This window comes from Borostomias antarcticus (genome assembly GCF_949987555.1).
Source record: "Borostomias antarcticus genome assembly, chromosome: 10".
In the NCBI taxonomy this organism is placed as follows: domain Eukaryota; kingdom Metazoa; phylum Chordata; class Actinopteri; order Stomiiformes; family Stomiidae; genus Borostomias; species Borostomias antarcticus.
The window spans coordinates 1668597-1690569 of record NC_140243.1 but is presented as its reverse complement, the minus strand read 5'-3'; the positions used below and the strand labels follow the sequence as shown (position 1 = coordinate 1690569).

The window sequence follows — 21973 nt, the reverse complement described above, 5'->3', positions numbered from 1 at the left end:
TCTCCTACGTCATTGTACTGCGCCGCCGCGCTGAAGCTCCACACTGCGCCTGCGCCGTTGGTCTCATTCCTTACAATCCCACACATCTGACACGTCTTCCTGAACCAGAAACATGGCACCGACAGGTGAGCGTTGACTAGTGGGATATAATCATGGTTATTATCCATTAGAAAATGCACTAAGCTTGTTCAGTAAGGTGCACGTGTTCTCGTTAGCTAGCTAGCCTCCTGAGCTAGCAGAAGCTAGCATGGCTCACGGGAGACAGCAGGCTAGCAGCCAGACCTCTAGATAACCATCTCAATTTGCAGTGTCATTGATTTGTCAGCTAACAGCTTGCTAGACTCTGAGAAGGTTAACTTAGAGATTTGTATTCGATAGTTTCTTGATAATGTGAGTGACTTGCTAGCTAGTGGCTAGCTGATCTAGAGCAAATACTTATTTGTTTTCATTATAATATAACATTATAATATGTTTACATTCACGCTCAGTCACCTGCTAAGTGAGCAAACTAGCTCAATCTCCCGCAGCGCAGCTTCCTTATAGGCTTAGAGCTTAGTTGTGTGAGTGATTAGTCACCCAAAGGCAACATTGATACCAGGGCCTTTGGGGGTATTTGTTACACGTGGAACTGAATAGTTGTACACGTCCTGGTTAATGTTGCTGTTTCAGAAAGACGTGTCACACGGTTAGATGTGTGTGTGTGTGTCATGGGTTGTGTTTAGCTTCAGGGAGAACAATGTGCCTCTATTAAGCAAACCACATCATTGACCACTCTTCCTTAAATCCAACAGGAGAGGTGGTGTTTGGCAGTCTCGCAGGAGAATGTGCAAAGAACCGCCTGCGCTGGGACCTGACCCCAGATCAGATCCACCAGCTCTCTGATGAGCTTATTGCCAAGACCAAAATGGTGTATGATTCTGTTGGGGCTCTGGAACTGACGGGTGTCACCTTTGAGAACACACTGAAAGCCCTAGCGGATGTAGAGGTGGAGTATACAGGTGAGTGTAGCGTTGCGTCCTCTTCAGCATCCTCCTGTCTACTCCCTTTCCTTATTGACTACTGGTGTAGTGGCAGAATGCTTTCCAATCCTCTTAGCAATCCAGCCATTTCAAGGTTTTGAGGGACATGATTGGCAGGGTTTTGAAGTGCGTGACTTTAAGTGCTTCTTAACACTTATCCAATGCATAAACATACAATAAAGTCCAGCTCCCCGCTTTGCTATTGGCCTACACATTTCACAACAATCATTGGGACGTTATACAGTCAGCTCACCTCTCTCATTTAGCTAGAGCAACAACTCCTAACATAACTCCAGAGCTATTGTAAACAATGGGTGGAAAAGTCTGCGTTGGCAGGAAAGAGGTATGCAATTGTATAGACAAATCAGCACTTTTTACATAAAGACTAGCTGAACTAGCCTACAGTAGTCATTTTGTCTTTGTTTTGAATCCAGAGTAACTCTCACATAGTTTTGTCCCTTTTGTGGACAAAGAGCAAGGTATTAATTCCAAATTGTGCACAATGGCATTCCTTGTAGCTCTACAATCTGTAAAAGTATAGGCTGTTGGCAAAAGTGAATTTTATCAGTCAGTGTTCATGCAGTTGTACATAGTGTCGCAAATAATGTCATATGGTTGATAAATTCCTCAAACATCTAGCTTGCCATCTTTAATCTTTGTTTAACCAGTTGTGATGATGAATATGAGTTGGTGTTAGCTAATGTTACCAAGCAAGCTGCATTTAAGAGCAGCATTGAGTTTGCACTCGGGATTAGATAATATAACATAAAAAGAGGGGAACACATTTAGATTTTTGTTTGTGTGGATGATAGGAAATGCTTATTCATTTTGTGTTGGTTTATTTGACTTAGAATTTGCCTTGTATACTGTATGTCTGCTCATATAATCACATTCAACTTTATGTACGAGGGTTTAGAAAAGACCATAATCTCATTAGCAGTAACGCTATTTACAGTGGTGCATTGGGTTGGGTTGCTATACCCATTCATTTTCACTGGGCTGTGCAGTGCATCCTGGGAATGTTCTGGATAAGGAGTGCTCACCATAAGGAACACTGCTTTAGTGGATATGTACCTTTGGAGCAAAACATCAGAAGAATGTCTAATAAAACAAATAGAGCAGTCTTGCACTAAAGCATTTGATGGCTGATAATTACCTCCGTCCCAAGTGCAGAGCGAGATTTTATGTTTTTGGTGGCATGTGTTCGTTCCGTGGTTCGTTCCTTGGTTCTTTAGCAGGATTAAGGAAAAACTACCAGACCGATTTTCATGAAACTTTGGAAGTGTGTATCATGATCCAACTTAGAACCCATTCATTTTTTGTCTTGCCCCCAAGAGGGCCTGGGAGGGGCTGTCGAGACATAGGGATCACAACTTCTGTCTGTCCGGTCTGTCTGCACCATGTACATGTATTTGTTAACGTTTTTAGCCACATTGGGCGGCGGGTGCAGCTTAGGAATTGTTCATTTTTGTGCGTGGCTGGCCAGCCGCGCAACTAGCATAGCGTTTGTCGGGTTATCACTCCCTCCCTTACTCCCGACAATGTTGGCGTGCATTTCTCTGTTGGCACCACAAGAGGCAGTAGTCCCAGCACACCAAAATCAAGAAGGATACCAAAATCAACCCGCTCATTATATAGGCTATTTCAACATTTGAAAGACATTTCTTTGGCTTTCTAATGGTGTAAAATATGTTCAATTCCCAATATTGACACGAGCATGCTGGAGCCCTGTCAATGCTGTCAAAAGCGTGTATGGAAGTAAAACAAAAAAAAAAAGAGTAAAATCTCAAATGGTGAAATGAGAAATAAATAATACCATGTTTGCACATCCTCTTCCTAAATAGGAAGGCCTATGCTGTAGGTTTTGTTGTTGTTGTTGTTGTTGTAACATAATTCTAAGGAATATATTGTATCATGTTTCTGTACTCTCCTGTGTTTGTCAACCCTCTGCTTGCATCTTGTTTACCCGGGGGTAAGAGTGTGTGACCCTGATGTAGGGAGAACATGGAGTTGGAGGGGGGGGGGCATGTTTGGTATTGCTGCATGTGTTAGGTCAGGACGGCAGTGTTCTGGGGTCGCAGCCAGCGGGGCATGACTCGGTGCACTCCGAGCTCTCCCCCCACATCCCCCAGTCCAAACCACGTGTCTCTAGCGCCCACATCCCCCAGTCCAAACCACGTGTCTCTAGCGCCCACACTAGGGATGAGACACATCCCCCAGTCCAAACCACGTGTCTCTAGCGCCCACACTAGGGATGAGACACATCCCCCAGTCCAAACCACGTGTCTCTAGCGCCCACACTAGGGATGAGACACATCCCCCAGTCCAAACCACGTGTCTCTAGCGCCCACACTAGGGATGAGACGCTATGGTTTTTGCATTACAGTGCGGTACGGTATCTAGTTATAAGGTACGTTTTACGGTATTTCACGGTATACGGCATTCATCTCCCCAACACACATAAAAAGTATTTTACTTTGAAGGAACTACAGTGCAACACGTGATGGAAAATACACACTATTGTAATCTAAGATCAGTTTATTAATGGCAAGCTTATATTAAATTACAAAATTAACTGTTGCAAGCAACTTGAAATGTGAAGTTTCAGCAGCACATTATTGTGTAATACCGTAAACACAGGTCACGGTTCTAATACCGTGGACATTTTACACCACGGTTCACGGTTTTACCATCTCATCCCTAGCCCACACACAGCGAGCTGGCTTCGCTTTAACTTTTGTTTTAATTCGTAGATCAGCCCTGTGATTCGGATCCTCAAAATGGAATGTGTTGGTAGTTGGCCCATGCTACGCACCTCCGATGCTACGCACCTCCGAGTTTCATGAACACCGGTAGTCGGTCTGGTAGTTAAACAAAATAAATAAAATAAAATAAACAACCAACAAACCAACTAAAGATGCACAATATTATTGTTTTCAAGCTGATACAGATACCGATAACTTCATGCTTCTCAAGACCGATACCGATAACAGATAAAATGAATAAATATAAATATATTAAAAATTTGATTCACCTGTAGTTTTTGCACACATGGCGGTAAGAAAGACTGGTAAACAAAGGTGGATTTAACAAACAGTAGCTTTGTCCTAACCAAATATCATCACTACTATTAACAAAACAAAAACCAAGAACAGTTCTATCTCTGCACATTTTATTATTATTATAATATTATTATTTTTTCAAATAAACTGGTCCGAGTCCTCTGTATTTCCCTGAACAGTGAATGAACTAGTGAATTACTACTTAGCAGATAAACAATTCAGTGCAGATGCTACGTTGTTGTGCTCCATAAAGTAATGGAAACAAAACTCTCTTTTTCAAATGAATAGCAAACGTAAACATTAGCCTTATTAAAGTGTTTATTTACACCGAGCTTCTCTGCAGGGGAAGTTTACGAAAGGCCGTTTACGGCATAGGCAGGAGAATGGAAACGCTTGATTTGTCTCAAAAGAAAAAAACTTCCCTCTTCCCAATCCATCCACATCATAGTACAGACAAACCGGGCGGAGCTAACATATAAATCAAACGGACCTCTTCCTAATCATACAATACAGTACTGGCAAGCTACACAATCCCGCTTTATTATCGGAGCTTAAAAAAAAAGTATATATATATATTATTATTATTTTTTATCGGAGCTATTCTTAACGTTATCAGATTTATCTGTATGACGTCATAATTTCTGATATCGGCCCGATAATTATCTTTCCGATATTTATTGTAGATCCCTAAAACCAACACATGCCACCAAAAACATTACCTCTCCCCCTGCGCTGTCGCTGGGGCGGAGGTGAAGATGATGATGATGATGACTGTTTGTGAGGGATACAATAACTGCGTCAAACTTGTCCTCGGCATGGTCTGTGGTTCCCGCCATGCCGGAACACTGACACAGACCTAGTGAGTTTTACAACGGCAATATTGACTTCTTTGTCCTTTCAATTTAAAAGGCAAAGCCTCCCATAGTAATACTAGTCAGTTCTACACAAGTCTGTCGGCCATCTTTGCGCATCGCATTTGTTTAGTGAAAGTTTTAACAATACTCCCAAGTCCATTGCAGCTTAGTGAAGAAACTGACGTATGTTATGTCTACTTTTAGTTCAGAGGAATATGCTGGACTTCCCCCAACATGTATCCTCCTGCAAGGAGGTGCGCACAGCCAGCACCGAGGCCGACAAGAAGCTGTCTGAGTTTGACGTGGAGATGAGCATGAGAGAGGATGTCTACAAGAGAATTGTGGCCCTAGAGGTGAGAGTCCTGCCCACGACATACTGTACACACACACTCACCCTACATCCTACACCCTACACCCTACATCCTACACCCTACATCCTACATCCTACATCCTACACCCTACACCCTACATCCTACACCCTACACCCTACACCCTACATCCTACACCCTATACCAGTTGTTCCCAAACTGGTTGGTGCACACTTGCATGAGATACAAAGTTTTACAGCACACCAATTTATTTATAATTAATTTCTAAAACATTGAACATATAGACCTACAGTACAATGAATGGGGTAGAGGAGATTGGAACATAACACATACAAAAGTATATTTTCCCCAAAGCTCACTTTTCCCCAAAGCTCACAATGTACAAATTGTCCTGAAAAAGAAGAAAACTCAAATGAAAAGAGAAAGCTTAACATAAACAAGTTTGAAAAGTAAAGTGTCCAAAAATCGTGAGTTGTGGCTACCCCTAGGTTACATGACAGTTATCACTGGAGAGGTGGACCAGTAGGGATGTGAATGTGTAGAAAGATCTACACATTTACGCTCACCATTGCTGCCTGAAGAAAATGTTTGTACTCAAAAAGCATTGCAAGTGGTCTGCATACATGTGCTAACAAAGCCACACCAAGTTTGCCCCCGACTGGTGCTTTGGCCTGAGCAAGCAGGAAGACACTTTGACTGACATCGCTGGGGTGGTGAGAGACAGCGCTCCTGGGAAGAGAGTCAACACCCCAAAGCTTGTTGGACTGGAGGATGGCACAGTGCTTGTTGAAAGCTACAACTGGCACCAGCATCTGAGTAGCTATTTTAAAAAGCTCCCAAACATTAAGAGTGACCAGCACTTCAGGTAATTATCATTGTCATGTATTAGCTATTCTATTTTATGGACATGGTATGGTTGTATTTTATTTGTGGGCAATATTTTAATGTCCCTTCTGTTCTATTGCTGCTTTGATGCTGGGATGCCAGGTGTGGTTGAGGCCAGAGAACACCGTGATGCAACACCAGTCAGGTTTCAGCTGATGTCCAGCCCCCCAAAGATGGTCTTCAGGTACAAGCCCCACCCGGACTGGACATGGCCAGACAGCAGTATCTGTCTGAGAAGATAAGAGAATTCTGTTATGATGAGGCTCAAGACATCACTTGCCCCCTGCCAACCAGCAGCACAGAAGAAGAAGACTGTCCGTGTATAGTACTCTGGTTGTACTATACATAATGGCACACATGCCACCCCCTGGACCAACAAGTGAACACTTGACACCTTGCACCTTGTCTATACAATAGACGACTGACTGCACTACTGTACACTTGAACCAACACCTGAGAACACTTGAGCATTTGAACACCTTGTCTATGAAATAGACAACTGACTCTGCACTACTGTATACTACTGTATACTTCTGATGTTATGTAATTGCACTGCCTGTATCATGGACACAGTCACAGCCATCCATGATAAGATGGGATAAGTAGATGAACATGATACTGATAGAACGCTAGTTTGCCAGTAAATTGCAGTTAAATGTGTAACTGCGTAGCTAGGACTGGAATGAGGAACTGATCAGCACTGATACTGAGGACAAGCGAAGACAAGAATCCCAATGTACCTGTTCGCTATGCATATTGTTGCTATTGTTCGTACCTTTACAACTTATGTTTGCATCATGTAACCTATATAACCTATGTTACAATAAAAACACTTGAAACTTCAAACCTCTGGTCGCAGTCACATTTTGGTGGTAAAAGGTCAAAGTTCAAGGTCACTGACCTCAAATGTGTTTTTGACCTGATGAACACACTATCTCAAGAAAGGCTTAACGGAATTTGTTCATATTTGGGTAAAATGTCCAGTTGGACTCGAGGATTAACTGATTACATTGTGGGGATCAAAGGTCAAGGGTCACTGACCTCTCAAAAGGTGATTTTGGCCTGCTGAACATTATCTCAAGAACAGCTTGACAGAATTTGTACATATTTGCCAAAATGTCCAGTTGGACTTAATTAGATGAATTGGATTAGATTTTGGTATTCAAAGGTCAACTGAATGTTAAAGGTATAATATGTAATGTGGATTATTTCCCCCATCTAGTGTCTAAAGATAAGAACTGCAACAACACAACGTATTGGTTGCCAAAATGCCAGAGAATGCACTGTTTCAGTCATACTGTGATAAGATCTTCACTCCGAGAGGAACATAACGTTACACTAATCAGTAATCACAATCAAGTATTTCATTGTGCAGAGTTATGTTAGATGCTGTAGTGTGGAGATAACGTTATGTCTGGCTATGCAGATTCCAAGAAAGATAACGATAGCTAGTTTACCGGTCTAGTTGAAAAGTAGCCATGTCACCATGCGACTATCCCATGAAACTCCATAAACTCCGTCCAACGAGAAAAGGCTGGCCCGATATTTATCAGACTTTTGCTCCTTCTTCGGTCACTGAGCTTTTGAGATTCGTATCGCACGGTTCGCCGGGGCTCAGGCGGAGAAGCAGGACGATGAAACTCAGCCATTTTACCAAACGTTTAGCTGAAAAGAGTGAGCGGAAGTGGACGGAAAAGCTGCCGTTTTATAGTCGCACACACACTTGATGCTAACCAACATCTATAATGCTACTAATTCATGGAAGTATAACGTTAGCTGTCTTCTGCTAATTTCACAGTGGTGAAGCTAGATTAGTACCTGGCAACCCAGCGCGCAGTACCAACGCTGTAATACTATTGGCTGGTATGATATCAACAGAGTGTCATTGTTGGGCCGTCAAAATTTCATAATGTAATAATTTCAAACAAAATATATTTTTTTATGGAAAAGCAATACTTTTACTCTGCAGCCTTCGCAAAGCCCTATGGATGTATTATTTTTGAAAAAAGGTTTATTTTAATCCACATATTGCATATTATACCTTTAACTGCAACTTGCATTGTGCTGCTACGCGGTTTTCTAGTTGAATATTTTTGAGAATACCCCTCCCCCCCCTCCCTCTGTTTTTTTCCACATATTGCCATATTTTGAACACAAAAAAACAAAACCTTTCATAAGCTAAGTGTTCTTTTTCCTCTTGCAGGAGAAAGTTGATTCGGACTCCCTCACCCCAGAATCCAATAGATACATGGAGAGACTCATCAAACTGGGAAAGAGGAATGGTCTCCATCTGCCCAAAGAGACACAGGATGTAAGCAGTAACACTATTATTTATGACATGAGGTCACTTGAAAATCCAAATAGTGTATGAACCCCACATATATAATTTACTCACCATTTAAAATCTTGTTCCATGTTTTTTTTTCAACCCACTATCTGACTTCTCTGTAACAGGAGATCAAGAAGATCAAGAAGAAACTGAGCAACCTGTGCATTGACTTCAACAAGAACCTGAATGAGGACACCACTAGCTTGACCTTCACCAGGGAAGAGCTTGGTGAGTAACCTGAACGAGGACCACCACTAGCTTGACCTTCACCAGGGAAGAGCTCAGAGAGTGTAGAGACCTAGCTGCCCCTTGTTGGGATGTTTATTGGATAACTCACCCAAATTTCATGATAACTTGTTTGCTTCGTTACCTTTAAAGCAGTGTATCAATTAGTGGAAACCTCCATGTCTATGAACATCAAGGGGTACATGCTATATTCAGGACACAGAAAATAAATTTGAAATTATTATTTTTATTATTTGGGAATTTGCCATTTGTAGCTTAATTTTGACTTTTTGACTTGACTTTAATGCTTTACAGCTTCACCACACAATCTCATTGGTCAGTTTGGTGTTTCAGGAGTGGCGTTATGCATGATGGCAGCAGACCTGAAACATTCAACAGTGTTTGAGGGATTTTTCTTCTGAATCAATTTTAGAATAAGGCTGTAATATTACAAAATGTGGAAAGTGAGGTGGTCTGAATACTTTCCGAATGCACTGTATATAATGTTTTTTTATTTATTTTGGATATAAAAATCACATGGGCGATTAGGTGGTGCAGCTGAATTATATAGGCAGGGGAAAACCTGACCTAATGTATCACGGAGGTTTGTCTTAAACTCACCCATATTCCAGGTGGTCTCCCGGAGGATTTCCTCAGCTCCTTGGAGAAGGACGGAGAGGACAAGCTCAAGATCACTCTGAAGTACCCCCACTACTTCCCCACCATGAAGAAGTGCTTCATCCCAGAGACCCGGAAAAGGCTGGAGGAGGCCTTCAACTCCCGATGCAAAGAGGTGAGGGGTTATGAGGCACTCCTCAACTAAGAGGTGAGGGGTTATGAGGCACTCCTCAACTAATCCTTAGACTACAGCCGAGCTCCCCGACAGCTTTGTACATCGAAGACTGTTAGACACGCACAGAGGTTTACTTGGCTATTTGAAAGTTTCAAGGGTTACAGATTACAGTTGGACTAAGAGCGCCAACAAACTGGATTGTGATAATTTACCATTCTTCTAATGCTGTTAAATTATGTTATTGCTGTTAGTGCCCAATTAAGGGACAATGTGATGTTTTGGGTTTGGAAAGCTTTTATTTAATTATTCAAAACAAAAGTTGTTGTAAAAAATGTACTGCTCATGTTCTGAGGATAAGATTCTGAAAGTACACATTTTCCTGCCAGACAGCAGGACAGCCATTGTTGTTGAGCAATCCCAAAATACTGTCTTAAAGGACAATGCTCGTTTTTGACAACCAGGAAGCTATTTCGTTTCTAAAGATCATATTACAGAGTCATGTGAAAAACCACAACAGGCCTACGCTCTATGTAAGCACAACTAGCGATTCATGAAGACAGATTGATGAAAACAACTGTTTCGCGGCAGAAAATAGATTTTTTAGAAGCTGCATTCTCAGTGCCCCGTCCGCCGCCATTACATGGATATACTTGGCTCGCGCTGGATTTTAAATTCCTTCTACAGGCCTCCGAATTACACCAAAGTGATCTCGGTGAGTGAAACGTCTTATAATATGCTGTAAATAAGGTCCAGGTTGTCAAAAACGAGCATTCATGGAGTGTAAAAAATCTCTGGAGGGCCCATTCAATTTGCTGATTTTGGTACAGAAAGAGTGCTTTTTGTTACCTATGGAGCAACGCGTTCTGGGGTTCAAAACGCCCTCCTCGGCCTATGTGACATATTTACACTTATAGCATGTCAATCAGAAATACAGTAAATTATTCTTCAAAATATTGTGGCAAGAACCAGTACAGCTTGCCTCACTTTTTTATCCTGTTTAATAGAAGTTTGCACACAATCTGCAGTCTGAACAGGCCCTAAAGATTCCCCAAATGAATGGATGCCAACCCTGGGAACCATCTTGTACTCCTCTTGTAGGAGAACGCTGCCATCCTGAAGGAGCTGGTGGAGATCAGAGCCCAGAAGAGCGCCCTGCTGGGCTTCAGCAGCCACGCTGACTTTGTCCTGGAGATGAACATGGCCAAGTCTGGCAAGAAGGTGGCCTCTTTCCTAGGTGGGTTTTTCATCTGAGATGACATGATGACAGAATAAACCTTTGTGTATTAAAGATTTCACAGTTGCTCTTATGCTCGATGGAAGCCCAGTGGTCAGAAGCTACATGCATCATACTACACCGAAGTTAGCTGTAAACGGTCTTATGTTTCACAAATACCGGGGGAATGGATTTGGAGTTCACATGATGCTCCTAAACAGATATCCATTACAGACCTGATATCGATGACCCTGCATGACACATGCTGATCTTTATCCAAACACACTCTTGACATGTGTGAACCTTGCTTTTTGTTTGTCTGCGACCATAGCTACTTGCAACTCTATTTTTTATAATCAAGTTTCACTAAAGGTATGGATAGTGAGGCACAACAATGCAGGAATATATGATCTCTTTAATGAAAGTGGCATAATGCTGTCTGTACAAAATCAATTCCTGTTTGACGGAACAATAAAGTATCAGCTGGTGCTTTTCAGAGGACTTAGCTCGTAAGCTGAAGCCCCTGGGAGAGGAGGAGAGGGCGGTGGTTCTCAAGCTGAAGGAGGAGGAGTGTAAGAAGAGAAGCCTGCCCTTCACAGGAGAGCTGCACGCCTGGGACACGCGCTACTTCATGACCCAGGTGGACGAGGCAGACTAGTCCCTAAATGGACAACTGATTACAAAACAAGCATTTATTATAGTATCAAGTATTTGACCTGTGTACATTGTTGGTCAATGAAGTCCTTTTTCATTGTTTGATTATTTATCTAATTTATGTATTGTGTGTGCCCCTATATATACACAACAAGCAATTCTCTTGACAAGACAAATTGTCTAGGTCAAGAATTAGGGTTACGGTTAGAGAATGATATTTTGTTAATTGTTAATTATAAAATGAGGACGTTGCTAAACCAGTTGTCAGAAGAGGTGCAGCCGAAAGTGAATAATCCATCCCAGAACAAGAAGCGTGATTTTCACCATCTGTTAGTAGTTCAACAGTTACCAACCATACAGAGAGGCACTCCCCCAATCAAGTGTCAGGCTTGCACCTTTAGGTTTTCTTTTTTTTTTTAAAGATATTTTTAGGGCTTTTCAGCTTTAATGGACAGGACAGTTTGAGAGAGAGACAGGAAACGTGGGGGAGAGTGAGGGGAGGACATGCGGCACGACCCGAGCCGGGAATCGAACCCGGGTCCGCCGCGCGAAAGACTAGTCTTCATATGGGGCGCGCCTTACCCGGTGAGCTACCAGGGCGGCCCCGCACCTTTAGGTTTTCAAAGTCATAGTCATGTAATTTCCTTGCTGGGACCACAAAATATAGAATAAGCTGAAGGAGAAAATGAGGTGTGCAGGAGCAAATGAGTGCAGTAGGTGGGCCATGTTCAACCCTTTACCTATAAGGTCCTGCCTGCCCCCCCCCCAGGTGGAGGAGACCCAGTATGCAGTGGACCAGAACCAGCTGAAGGAGTACTTCCCCATGGAGGTGGTGACCAAGGGCCTCCTGGGCATCTACCAGGAGCTCCTGAGCCTCACCTTCGAGCTTGTGGAAGGCGCTCCCGTGTGGCACCCGGACGTCACACTGTACTGCGTCAAGGACGGCACGTCGGGTCAGGTAGTGGGTCAGTTCTACCTGGACCTCTTCCCAAGGTGAGAGTCCATCCTATCCTTTGAACTAGGGTTGCACAATTAATCGTGAATTAATCGAAATCGCGATTATGACCTCCGCGATTAAGTAATCGCAAAAGGTCGCAGTTAATGTGATTAATAATTTTGCTTTGAATTGAGTTTGCTAGGACTACACGGACGAATCACAGGCACTTATGCTGTCTGACCAATCACATGCGTTCTCGCTGAGAGAACAATTCAGTAACCGCAGCAGTGAGTAGTGAAAAAATTAGCGAAAACGAGGTCAGTGAGTTAGTAGCAAGAAAGGGATCAACGTCCGTGATTTGGGAGCATTTTGGTTATTATATATTAATATTATATATTAAATATTAATCGCAATTATTAATCGCAATTAACATTTTGAAGCAAATCGCATTTATTATCTTTTGTCATAGTCGTGCAGCCCTACTTTGAACACAACTCAGTCGGTGAATTCTCTTTAACATTGCAGAGAATTATTCATTCTGAGGGTATTCAAACAGGCCCATGGGATTTGGGACTTCAGCCCTGTTGGAGTTGCATTCCTTCCCTCCTAGAAAATCACTAACCAATAATGTATTATGTAAACTCTTGAAGGGAATTTTGAATTGTTCATAGGAGTGTCTGGAGGTGGTAAAGTGATATTTAGGCTCAATTGGCATTTTGGTTTACATATAGGAATGATCACATACTGTAGGCATTTCCCTACACAATTTACATAAACTTAACTTATAAATAAAGGTTTTATTAGTATCTATGAAATCAATAACAAACAGACAAAATTGTGCAAAAATATGTAGTTTATACAAATCCATTTTTCATTATGTGACAATGTTGTTTGTTGTAGCAGTTTTCTTTGGGGTTAGTGGTGCGTGCATGGGAACAGATGGGACACATTCATCCAGAGCTGGGCCGGGCCGGGCCGGGCTGGGCTGGGCCGGGCTGGGCTGGGCTGGGCTGGTAGGGCTGGGCTGGTAGGGCTGGGCTGGGCTGGGCTGGGCTGGGCTGGGCTGGGCTGGGCTGGTAGGGCTGGTAGGGCTGGTAGGGCTGGTAGGGCTGGTAGGGCTGGTAGGGCTGGTAGGGCTGGGCTGGGCTGGGCCGGGCTGGGCTGGGCTGGGCTGGGCTGGGCTGGGCTGGGCTGGGCTGGGCTGGGCTGGGCTGGTAGGGCTGGGCTGGTAGGGCTGGGCTGGTAGGGCTGGGCTGGGCTGGTAGGGCTGGGCTGGTAGGGCTGGGCTGGGCTGGTAGGGCTGGGCTGGTAGGGCTGGGCTGGGCTGGGCTGGGCTGGTAGGGCTGGGCTGGTAGGGCTGGGCTGGGCTGGGCTGGGCTGGTAGGGCTGGGCTGGTAGGGCTGGGCTGGGCTGGGCTGGGCTGGTAGGGCTGGGCTGGTAGGGCTGGGCTGGGCTGGGCTGGGCTGGTAGGGCTGGGCTGGTAGGGCTGGGCTGGGCTGGTAGGGCTGGGCTGGTAGGGCTGGGCTGGTAGGGCTGGTAGGGCTGGGCTGGTAGGGCTGGGCTGGTAGGGCTGGGCTGGTAGGGCTGGGCTGGTAGGGCTGGGCTGGGCTGGTAGGGCTGGGCTGGTAGGGCTGGGCTGGGCTGGTAGGGCTGGGCTGGTAGGGCTGGGCTGGTAGGGCTGGTAGGGCTGGGCTGGGCTGGTAGGGCTGGGCTGGTAGGGCTGGGCTGGGCTGGTAGGGCTGGGCTGGTAGGGCTGGGCTGGGCTGGGCTGGGCTGGGCTGGGCTGGGCTGGTAGGGCTGGGCTGGGCTGGGCTGGGCTGGGCTGGGCTGGGCTGGGCTGGGCTGGGCTGGGATGGGCTGGGATGGGCTGGTAGGGCCGGGCTGCAGGTGGATTTTTTGCAGGGTAGTCTGTGCACGAGGGGTGGACTTGGGTAGCTGACATAAGGGGGGTGGGGGGGAGGGGCAGAGCCAGAGCCAGTCACTCCAACTAATCTGATTTGAAGGATTTACACTTCAATCAGTCTGGGTCTAAACAGCACTTCCAGCTTTCCCGGCTGAACATGATTGTTGTTTATTGCCGTCATGCTAATAGTAAACACGCCGATTTTTCAGTCTGAGATGTTCCATTATCCTCCATGTTGGGAGTTTAAAGGGAAACACCCTCCTAACCCTCTCTGACTCCTCCCCGCTACAGAGAGGGTAAGTACGGCCATGCCGCCTGCTTCGGCCTGCAGCCTGGCTGCCTGCTGCGCGACGGCACCCGCCAGATGTCTGTGGCCGCCATGGTGGCCAACTTCAGCAAGCCCACGGCTGACGCTACCTCCCTGCTGCAGCATGACGAGGTGGAGACCTACTTCCACGAGTTCGGCCACGTCATGCACCAACTCTGCGCTCAGGTTAGGAGATTCCTCCCAAGACCACGTTTTCTATCAATCAATCAATCAATCAATCAATCAATCAATCAAAGCTTTATTTGTATAGCGCATTTCATACCCAGAGGCAACACAATGCGCTTTACAGAGAACAAGGGAGGTGGGCATACGACCCACTCTCTACATATTCCAGAGGGAAGCAAAAAAACAGTAATCACCCGGGGGCCAGATAAGTGAGCTGTAAAAATTCTTCCCTGACCCCTCTCAACAAGGCGATCGAGCAAGCTCCAGGAGTATGTTTGTCTACCGGCTAAGAACATTTATAAAGCAATACATTACATTAAATTACATTTCAGAGTAAGAGAGGCTAAAAAAGCATGATAGGAGAGAGGACATTCTACGGACATGCTACGACATCCACAGCAGACACGGGGGTATCTATCGGACTCCGGGAAGTCTGCTGGTGACAGTGGGGCATCCACTGGACCTGGTTAGAAGATAGGAGGGAGAGAGAGAGGCACAATTCTAATGTGGTTGGAATAATTATTTTCACTCTCCTGGTTTAATCGCAGGCGTGCTGATGATTTAAATGGTTAATTTATTGTATATGTTGTATATGTTCAGAGACAGTCAGCACAATACCACAATGTCGTCTTGTTCAAGTGTATTAATGTGTTTGTACTCAGATAGGCTAACTCTGCACTTCCCAGTGAGTGATTAAAGATTCGGAGGCAGCACAATTTGGAAATGAAATAATCTATTGTGCTCTAATAGCAGCCCGTTCTCCTCCCCTCAGGCAGACTATGCCATGTTCAGTGGAACACATGTGGAGCGTGACTTTGTGGAGGCGCCCTCCCAGATGCTGGAGAACTGGGTGTGGGAGAAGGAGCCACTGCAGCGCATGTCCAAACACTACAAGACTGGCAAGCCCATCCCCGATGACCTTCTGGACAAACTCATGAAGTCCCGCCTAGCCAACACTGGTAGGCAAGGCTCCAGAGTGCAACCAATTTGGTCGAATTTGCAAACATTTCTCTGTCCAGTAGAAATCCAGTTGGTGGCACCAGTGGGAGTTTCAGAATCCTAGTCAGATTATTTTATCTCTCTTTTTTTTGCCCCTAAATCCCCCCCCCCCCCCCCAATTCCCACGGGAAACATGGAATTTCTTATTGAAAGAATATGATGCACTACCCTACGAGAATCCTATCAAATAAGGATTAAACAAGCTAGTAGGCCTGGGCACCGAACCGCGGTGCTTTTTTGGCACCGACCGAATGATGCGAAAAGCGCTATATAAGTGCAGTCCATTTACCATTTACCATAGTTCCTACATGTCAGAACATTGATGAATGCCAGAATCCTCTTGGAAACGGTGTATGTGGAATTTAAGAAGAAATGCTTCCTAAGAAATGTTTAACTTTGTTCGTGAATGAGGCCCATTGATCGGTTATCCTGATATAACTACGCTACTATTTGTTTATTCTGACTACCATGCGTTTACAGTATTTAGCCCTGTGATTGTTTTGTTGACTCCCTGTTTGACCTACCAACAAAAGGCAAGGTGTGTGTGTGCTTTGTATACACTCCGAATGCAACGCTTCTGGCGCATTTCATCTCCCTTTACTCAGTGACTGCATAGCCACCCCAACTGCATAGCCACCCCAACTGCATAGCCACCCCAACTGCATAGCCACCCCAACTGCATAGCCACCCCAACTGCATAGCCACCCCAACTGCATAGCCACCCCAACTGCCCTTTACTCAGTCACTGCATAGCCACCCCAACTGCCCTTTACTCAGTCACTGCATAGCCACCCCAACTGCCAAAGTACAAACTATCTTTTGTGTATATCTTTATGATATCCATTCATTGTTTTGTTCAGCTTGAAATAATTTCTGATCTAAAATTAGAGAAAAAAAATGCAGCCCAATGAATGAAAGTTAAATTGCACTACAAGTCGTCGAATTTGCAAGAAAGAAGAAAATATATCATATTATATTGCCTAAACAAATACTTTTATCCATACAAGCATATGCTAATTCTGTAAAAATGCTAAAACGTATATAAATATTGGGTTGTGCAATTCATAATGCTCAAACCTACATCAGGTCCTTCATGATGAGGCTAATTATGAATAGATTCTGGACCCTCAGGATTGCAGCACGCCAAATCACCTTATTGTATGAAAATGTTAACACAGTTAATCGCATAATAATTGCGATTACAATATGAAGCAAAATAATTGCAATCATTACAGAGTGTTCTGGGGTGACATGTTAATGAGGACGGTGTTAATCTGTTCCCCCGGTCCCTCCCAGGCCTGTTCAACCTGAGGCAGGTCGTGCTGGCCAAGGTGGACCAGGCCCTGCACACCAAGAGTGGGCTGGACCCAGCCCAGGAGTACGCCAGGCTGTGTCAGGAGATTCTGGGGGTGCCCGCCTCTCCAGGTCAGAAAGAAACACACACACACACGCACACACACACACACGCACACACACACAGACACACACACACACACACACACACACACACACACACACACACACACACACCACACACACACCACACACACCACACACACACCACACACACACACACACACACACACACACACACACACACACACACACACACACACACACACACACACACACACACACACACACACACACACACACACACACACATACACACACACGCACGCACGCACACACACACACACACACACACACACACACACACTCATTGTCCATGGATGACCAGTTATTGGTACCACATTATCTCTAGTGGTGTAATGGCTCAGCAAGCCTAAGGTTCCTAATGTATCTTGTTGATCACAGTTCTGATGGTTTTTGCTACAGCAGGGAAATTAAATAGAAACAGGCTGCACTGATTTGTATTTTTGCAGATTTTAAAATAAGTCTCTAATGTAACAAATTGTGGAGAAAGTGAAAGAGTCAGAATACTTCCTGAATGCGCTGTATTTCTTTCACCAATTCACCCGTGAGACATGGTGCTCATAACCTGTGCAGTGTTCGCTGCTATTCTAATAATTCATATACATAGTTTTATAGATCTTTCTTTAATGAATTGATGCATAGATCTTACATAAATGATCCGTAGATTCAGTAGAGCAGACCTCAGTGTTATCAACCCTCCATGTCTCCCCACTGCTCTCTGCAGGGACCAACATGCCCGCCACGTTCGGCCACCTGGCTGGTGGCTATGATGCGCAGTACTATGGCTACCTATGGAGCGAGGTCTTCTCCATGGACATGTTCTATGCACGCTTCAAGCAGGAGGGGGTCATGAATCCCAAGGTTGGCACCGCAATCTGCTCTGATTCATTCATCATTAACCATTAAAGATGTTTAGGCCTAAAATGCCGGTGCTTGCAGTCCCTTAGCCAACCAATGACCTTCTGCTATCCTCTGACACCGGTTCCCTCAATATCCTCATCCTCCTCGACCTCAGTGCTGCCTTTGACACTATCAATCACTCCATTCTCATCTCACGCCTCCAATCCACCCTTCGGCATCACTGGCACCGCCCTCACCTGGCTCCGATCTTACCTCTCTGACAGACATCAATTCATCTCCATCAACCACAGCTCCCCTCATCCACGGCTCCCCTCATCCACGGCTCCCCTCATCCACGGCTCCCCTCATCCACGGCTCCCCTCATCCACAGCTCCCCTCATCCACGGTGTCCCTCAGGGCTCTGTGCTTGGTCCCCTCCTCTTCATCCTTGGTCCCCTCCTCTTCATCGTCTACATGCTCCCTCTTGGTCAGATCCTCCGTCACCACGGTCTCTGGTTTCACTGTTACGCCGATGACACACAGCTCTACCTCCCTTCCAAAACCATCAGCGCTACCACCCTTTCAACCCTCTCCAACTGCCTGACTGACATTAGGACCTGGATGCAAACTAACCTTCTTAAACTCAACTCCAACAAATCCGAAGTACTTATCATTGGTCCCGACTCCCTCACCCACTCCGCTCAGAACTTTTCCATGAACATTGACGGCTCCGTCATCACCCCCTCCACCAAAGAACCTCCGTCATCACCCCCTCCACCAAAGAACGTAACCTTGGATTTATCCTGGACCACACTCTCCTTCCTCCCCCATGTCAACCAACACTCTCTCCTTCCTCCCTCATGTCAACCAACACTCTCTCCTTCCTCCCCCATGTCAACCAACACTCTCTCCTTCCTCCCCCATATCAACCAACACTCTCTCCTTCCTCCCCCATATCAACCAACACTCTCTCCTTCCTCCCCCATGTCAACCAACACTCTCTCCTTCCTCCCCCACGTCAACCAACACTCTCTCCTTCCTCCCCCATGTCAACAAACACTCTCTCCTTCCTCCCTCATGTCAACCAACACTCTCTCCTTCCTCCCCCATGTCAACCAACACTCTCTCCTTCCTCCCTCATGTCAACCAACACTCTCTCCTTCCTCCCCCATGTCAACCAACACTCTCTCCTTCCTCCCTCATGTCAACCAACACTCTCTCCTTCCTCCTCCATGTCAACCAACACTCTCTCCTTCCTCCCTCATGTCAACCAACACTCTCTCCTTCCTCCCCCATGTCAACCAACACTCTCTCCTTCCTCCCTCATGTCAACCAACACTCTCTCCTTCCTCCTCCATGTCAACCAACACTCTCTCCTTCCTCCCTCATGTCAACCAACACTCTCTCCTTCCTCCCTCATGTCAACCAACACTCTCTCCTTCCTCCCTCATGTCAACCAAATTACCAAGACAGCCTTTTACCACCTTTGAAACATCGCCCGTCTCCGCCCCAACCTATCCTTAACCGCTGCAGAGACACTCATCCACGCATTTATCACATCCAGGCTCGACTACTGCAACGGTCTTCACTACGGTACCACCACCAAAGACCTCAACACACTACAGTATGTTCAAAACTCTGCTCGCCTTCTCACCCGTACCCGCGCCAGAGAGCACATCACACCAGTCCTCCGCCTTCTCACCCGTACCCGCGCCAGAGAGCACATCACACCCGTCCTCCGCCTTCTCACCCGTACCCGCGCCAGAGAGCACATCACACCAGTCCTCCACCTTCTCACCCGTACCCGCGCCAGAGAGCACATCACACCAGTCCTCCGCCTTCTCACCCGTACCCGCGCCAGAGAGCACATCACACCAGTCCTCCGCCTTCTCACCCGTACCCGCGCCAGAGAGCACATCACACCAGTCCTCCGCCTTCTCACCCGTACCCGCGCCAGAGAGCACATCACACCAGTCCTCCGCCTTCTCACCCGTACCCGCGCCAGAGAGCACATCACACCAGTCCTCCGCCTTCTCACCCGTACCCGCGCCAGAGAGCACATCACACCAGTCCTCCGTGAGCTTCACTGGCTACCGGTCAAACACAGAATCGACTTTCAAATTCTGCTCACCAACCTACAAGGCCCTCAACAACCTGCCCCTCCCTCCCTACCTGGCTGATCTCTTCCACCCCCACGTCCCCCAGGTCCAACCTGCCCCTCCCTCCCTACCTGGCTGATCTCCTCCACCCCCTCGTCCCCTGCTGATCCCTCAGGTCCAACCTGCCCCTCCCTCCCTACCTGGCTGATCTCCTCCACCTCGTCCCCTGATCCCTCAGGTTCGCTACTGCCAACCTGCTGCAAGTTCCCAAGACAAAGCGCCGGACCTGGGGTGACCGGACCTGGGGTGACCGGGCCTGGGGTGACCGGGCGTTCTCAGTCGCTGCCCCCACCCTGTGGAACTCACTCCCCTCCCACATCAAAACCTCCCCCACCCTTTCTTCTTTTAAAACTGCGCTCAAAACTCACCTTTTCACACTTGCTCTCCCCATCTAACCCCCCCCCCCTTTTGCTGTTTGTTTTAAACTAATTTTCTTTGTCTCTAACCCTATTTCTGATTTAATAAAGCTATGTATTGTATTGTGCCATGTAAAGCGACTTTGAGTACTATGAAAAGCGCTATACAAGTTTGATGTATTATTATTAGCAATGCAGCAATGTTATTCTGCTCAAATATTATTCAATCTTTAAAGGAAGATATTTCATCCAGCCATAAGGTTCACAGTCCATGGGCTGTTCCACAACTACGGCCTAATCTTACACTAAGCAATGTTTCAATGGGGATTCTCCTTTGAACAGGTTAATATCCAGGTAACCTGCCCTGTGTGCTGTGCCTGTGAGACTGTTTGTTAATGATGTGTGTCTTTCTCTGGTAGGTGGGGCTGGATTACAGGAAGTGCATCCTGAAGCCCGGTGGCTCAGAGGACGCTGCAGAGATGCTCAAGAACTTCCTCGGACGGGAGCCGAAGCAGGAAGCCTTCCTCCTGAGCAAAGGACTAACGGTGGAGCTGGAGGCGGGCACTCCATGTGCCTGTTGACCAATCACCCAGCTGGGAGAACAGCCCAAACCAATCATGTTTACTCCTGTGCTGCCCCACATGACCCTTAACCTTTTGTGCTGTGTTTTTGAGTTTGAAGATTTGTTAAACTACAATCTGTGATTGTAAATGAGTACGGTTGAACAAAATGCATTGACAATAACTCAGAATTGACTCAAAGCCCCTGTTTGGCTCTGCTTCATCTAGCTAAGCTAACTAAGCTTTTCTTATTCTTTGAGATCTGTAACCAGATGTAATACTCTGTATTATTTTGACATGATAACAGTTGTGAATTGAAGCTGTATTGAGCAAGAAATACAACTTTGCCATGATAAAGCCTGTTACAGCATGTCCGTGCGTTTGTTTCATACAGCCACACAGTTATAAGAATAAGTGCAGTCAAAATATCATGAAGGTTGATTTCAATATGCAATATGCCTTTATGTTCACGCAAAGATCTGATCTGGAAAAGGTATATTATCATTATCTGAAGAAAATGCAGATTACAATGTGACGGATGGACTTAAGTACCCTGTTGACTGCTGTTGGATACTGGCTGGGTGGATGCCAGTGTGTGTTTCCATAGAAATAAAAGAGTACTAAAGTCTGATGTCACACTGTAGTCCGCCCTTTTCCTTCTGATTCTAGGTGTTTTGTCTGTGAGGAAAAGGAATAGGGATTCTACTTGATTGCCCTTATTATGGTCTGTCTGGTCCTGTTTACACAGGATTTATAAACCCAGAGGCTTGAGCTTAAGTAATTTTCTCTCGATTCACACCATCTTTTGAATTATGAAGATGTCATCGGAGCAAAAATGAATAAATCAATGCATCAAAAGATATGAAACGGACAACCTTTCACCTCAAGTGGACAGTATTGCATTATTATTACAAGTAGCCAGAGGA

The 21973-nt window shown here is 45.8% G+C and overlaps 1 protein-coding gene across 1 annotated transcript; it reads left to right on the top strand.

The window, feature by feature from the left end:
* Window positions 1-25: 25 nt before the first annotated feature.
* On the top strand, window positions 26-21573 carry thop1 (thimet oligopeptidase 1). The gene is made up of 14 exons (XM_084444750.1): window positions 26-125; window positions 792-998; window positions 5140-5288; window positions 8353-8460; window positions 8604-8706; window positions 9336-9496; window positions 10595-10730; window positions 11207-11349; window positions 12133-12356; window positions 14495-14696; window positions 15469-15655; window positions 16992-17120; window positions 17857-17993; window positions 20907-21573. Exons 1-14 carry the CDS (start codon window positions 113-115, stop codon window positions 21066-21068), a joined length of 2061 nt encoding a protein of 686 aa, XP_084300876.1. The 5' UTR covers window positions 26-112; the 3' UTR covers window positions 21069-21573.
* Window positions 21574-21973: the final 400 nt, after the last annotated feature.

What these genes read in the sequence shown, in the direction of transcription:
- thop1 (XM_084444750.1), top strand. An exon ending in GAAGGTGGCCTCTTTCCTAG is followed by an intron (nt 10,731 to 11,206) that starts GTGGGTTTTTCA and finishes GGTGCTTTTCAG; the next exon opens with AGGACTTAGCTCGTAAGCTG. An exon ending in TACCTGGACCTCTTCCCAAG is followed by an intron (nt 12,357 to 14,494) that starts GTGAGAGTCCAT and finishes TCCCCGCTACAG; the next exon opens with AGAGGGTAAGTACGGCCATG.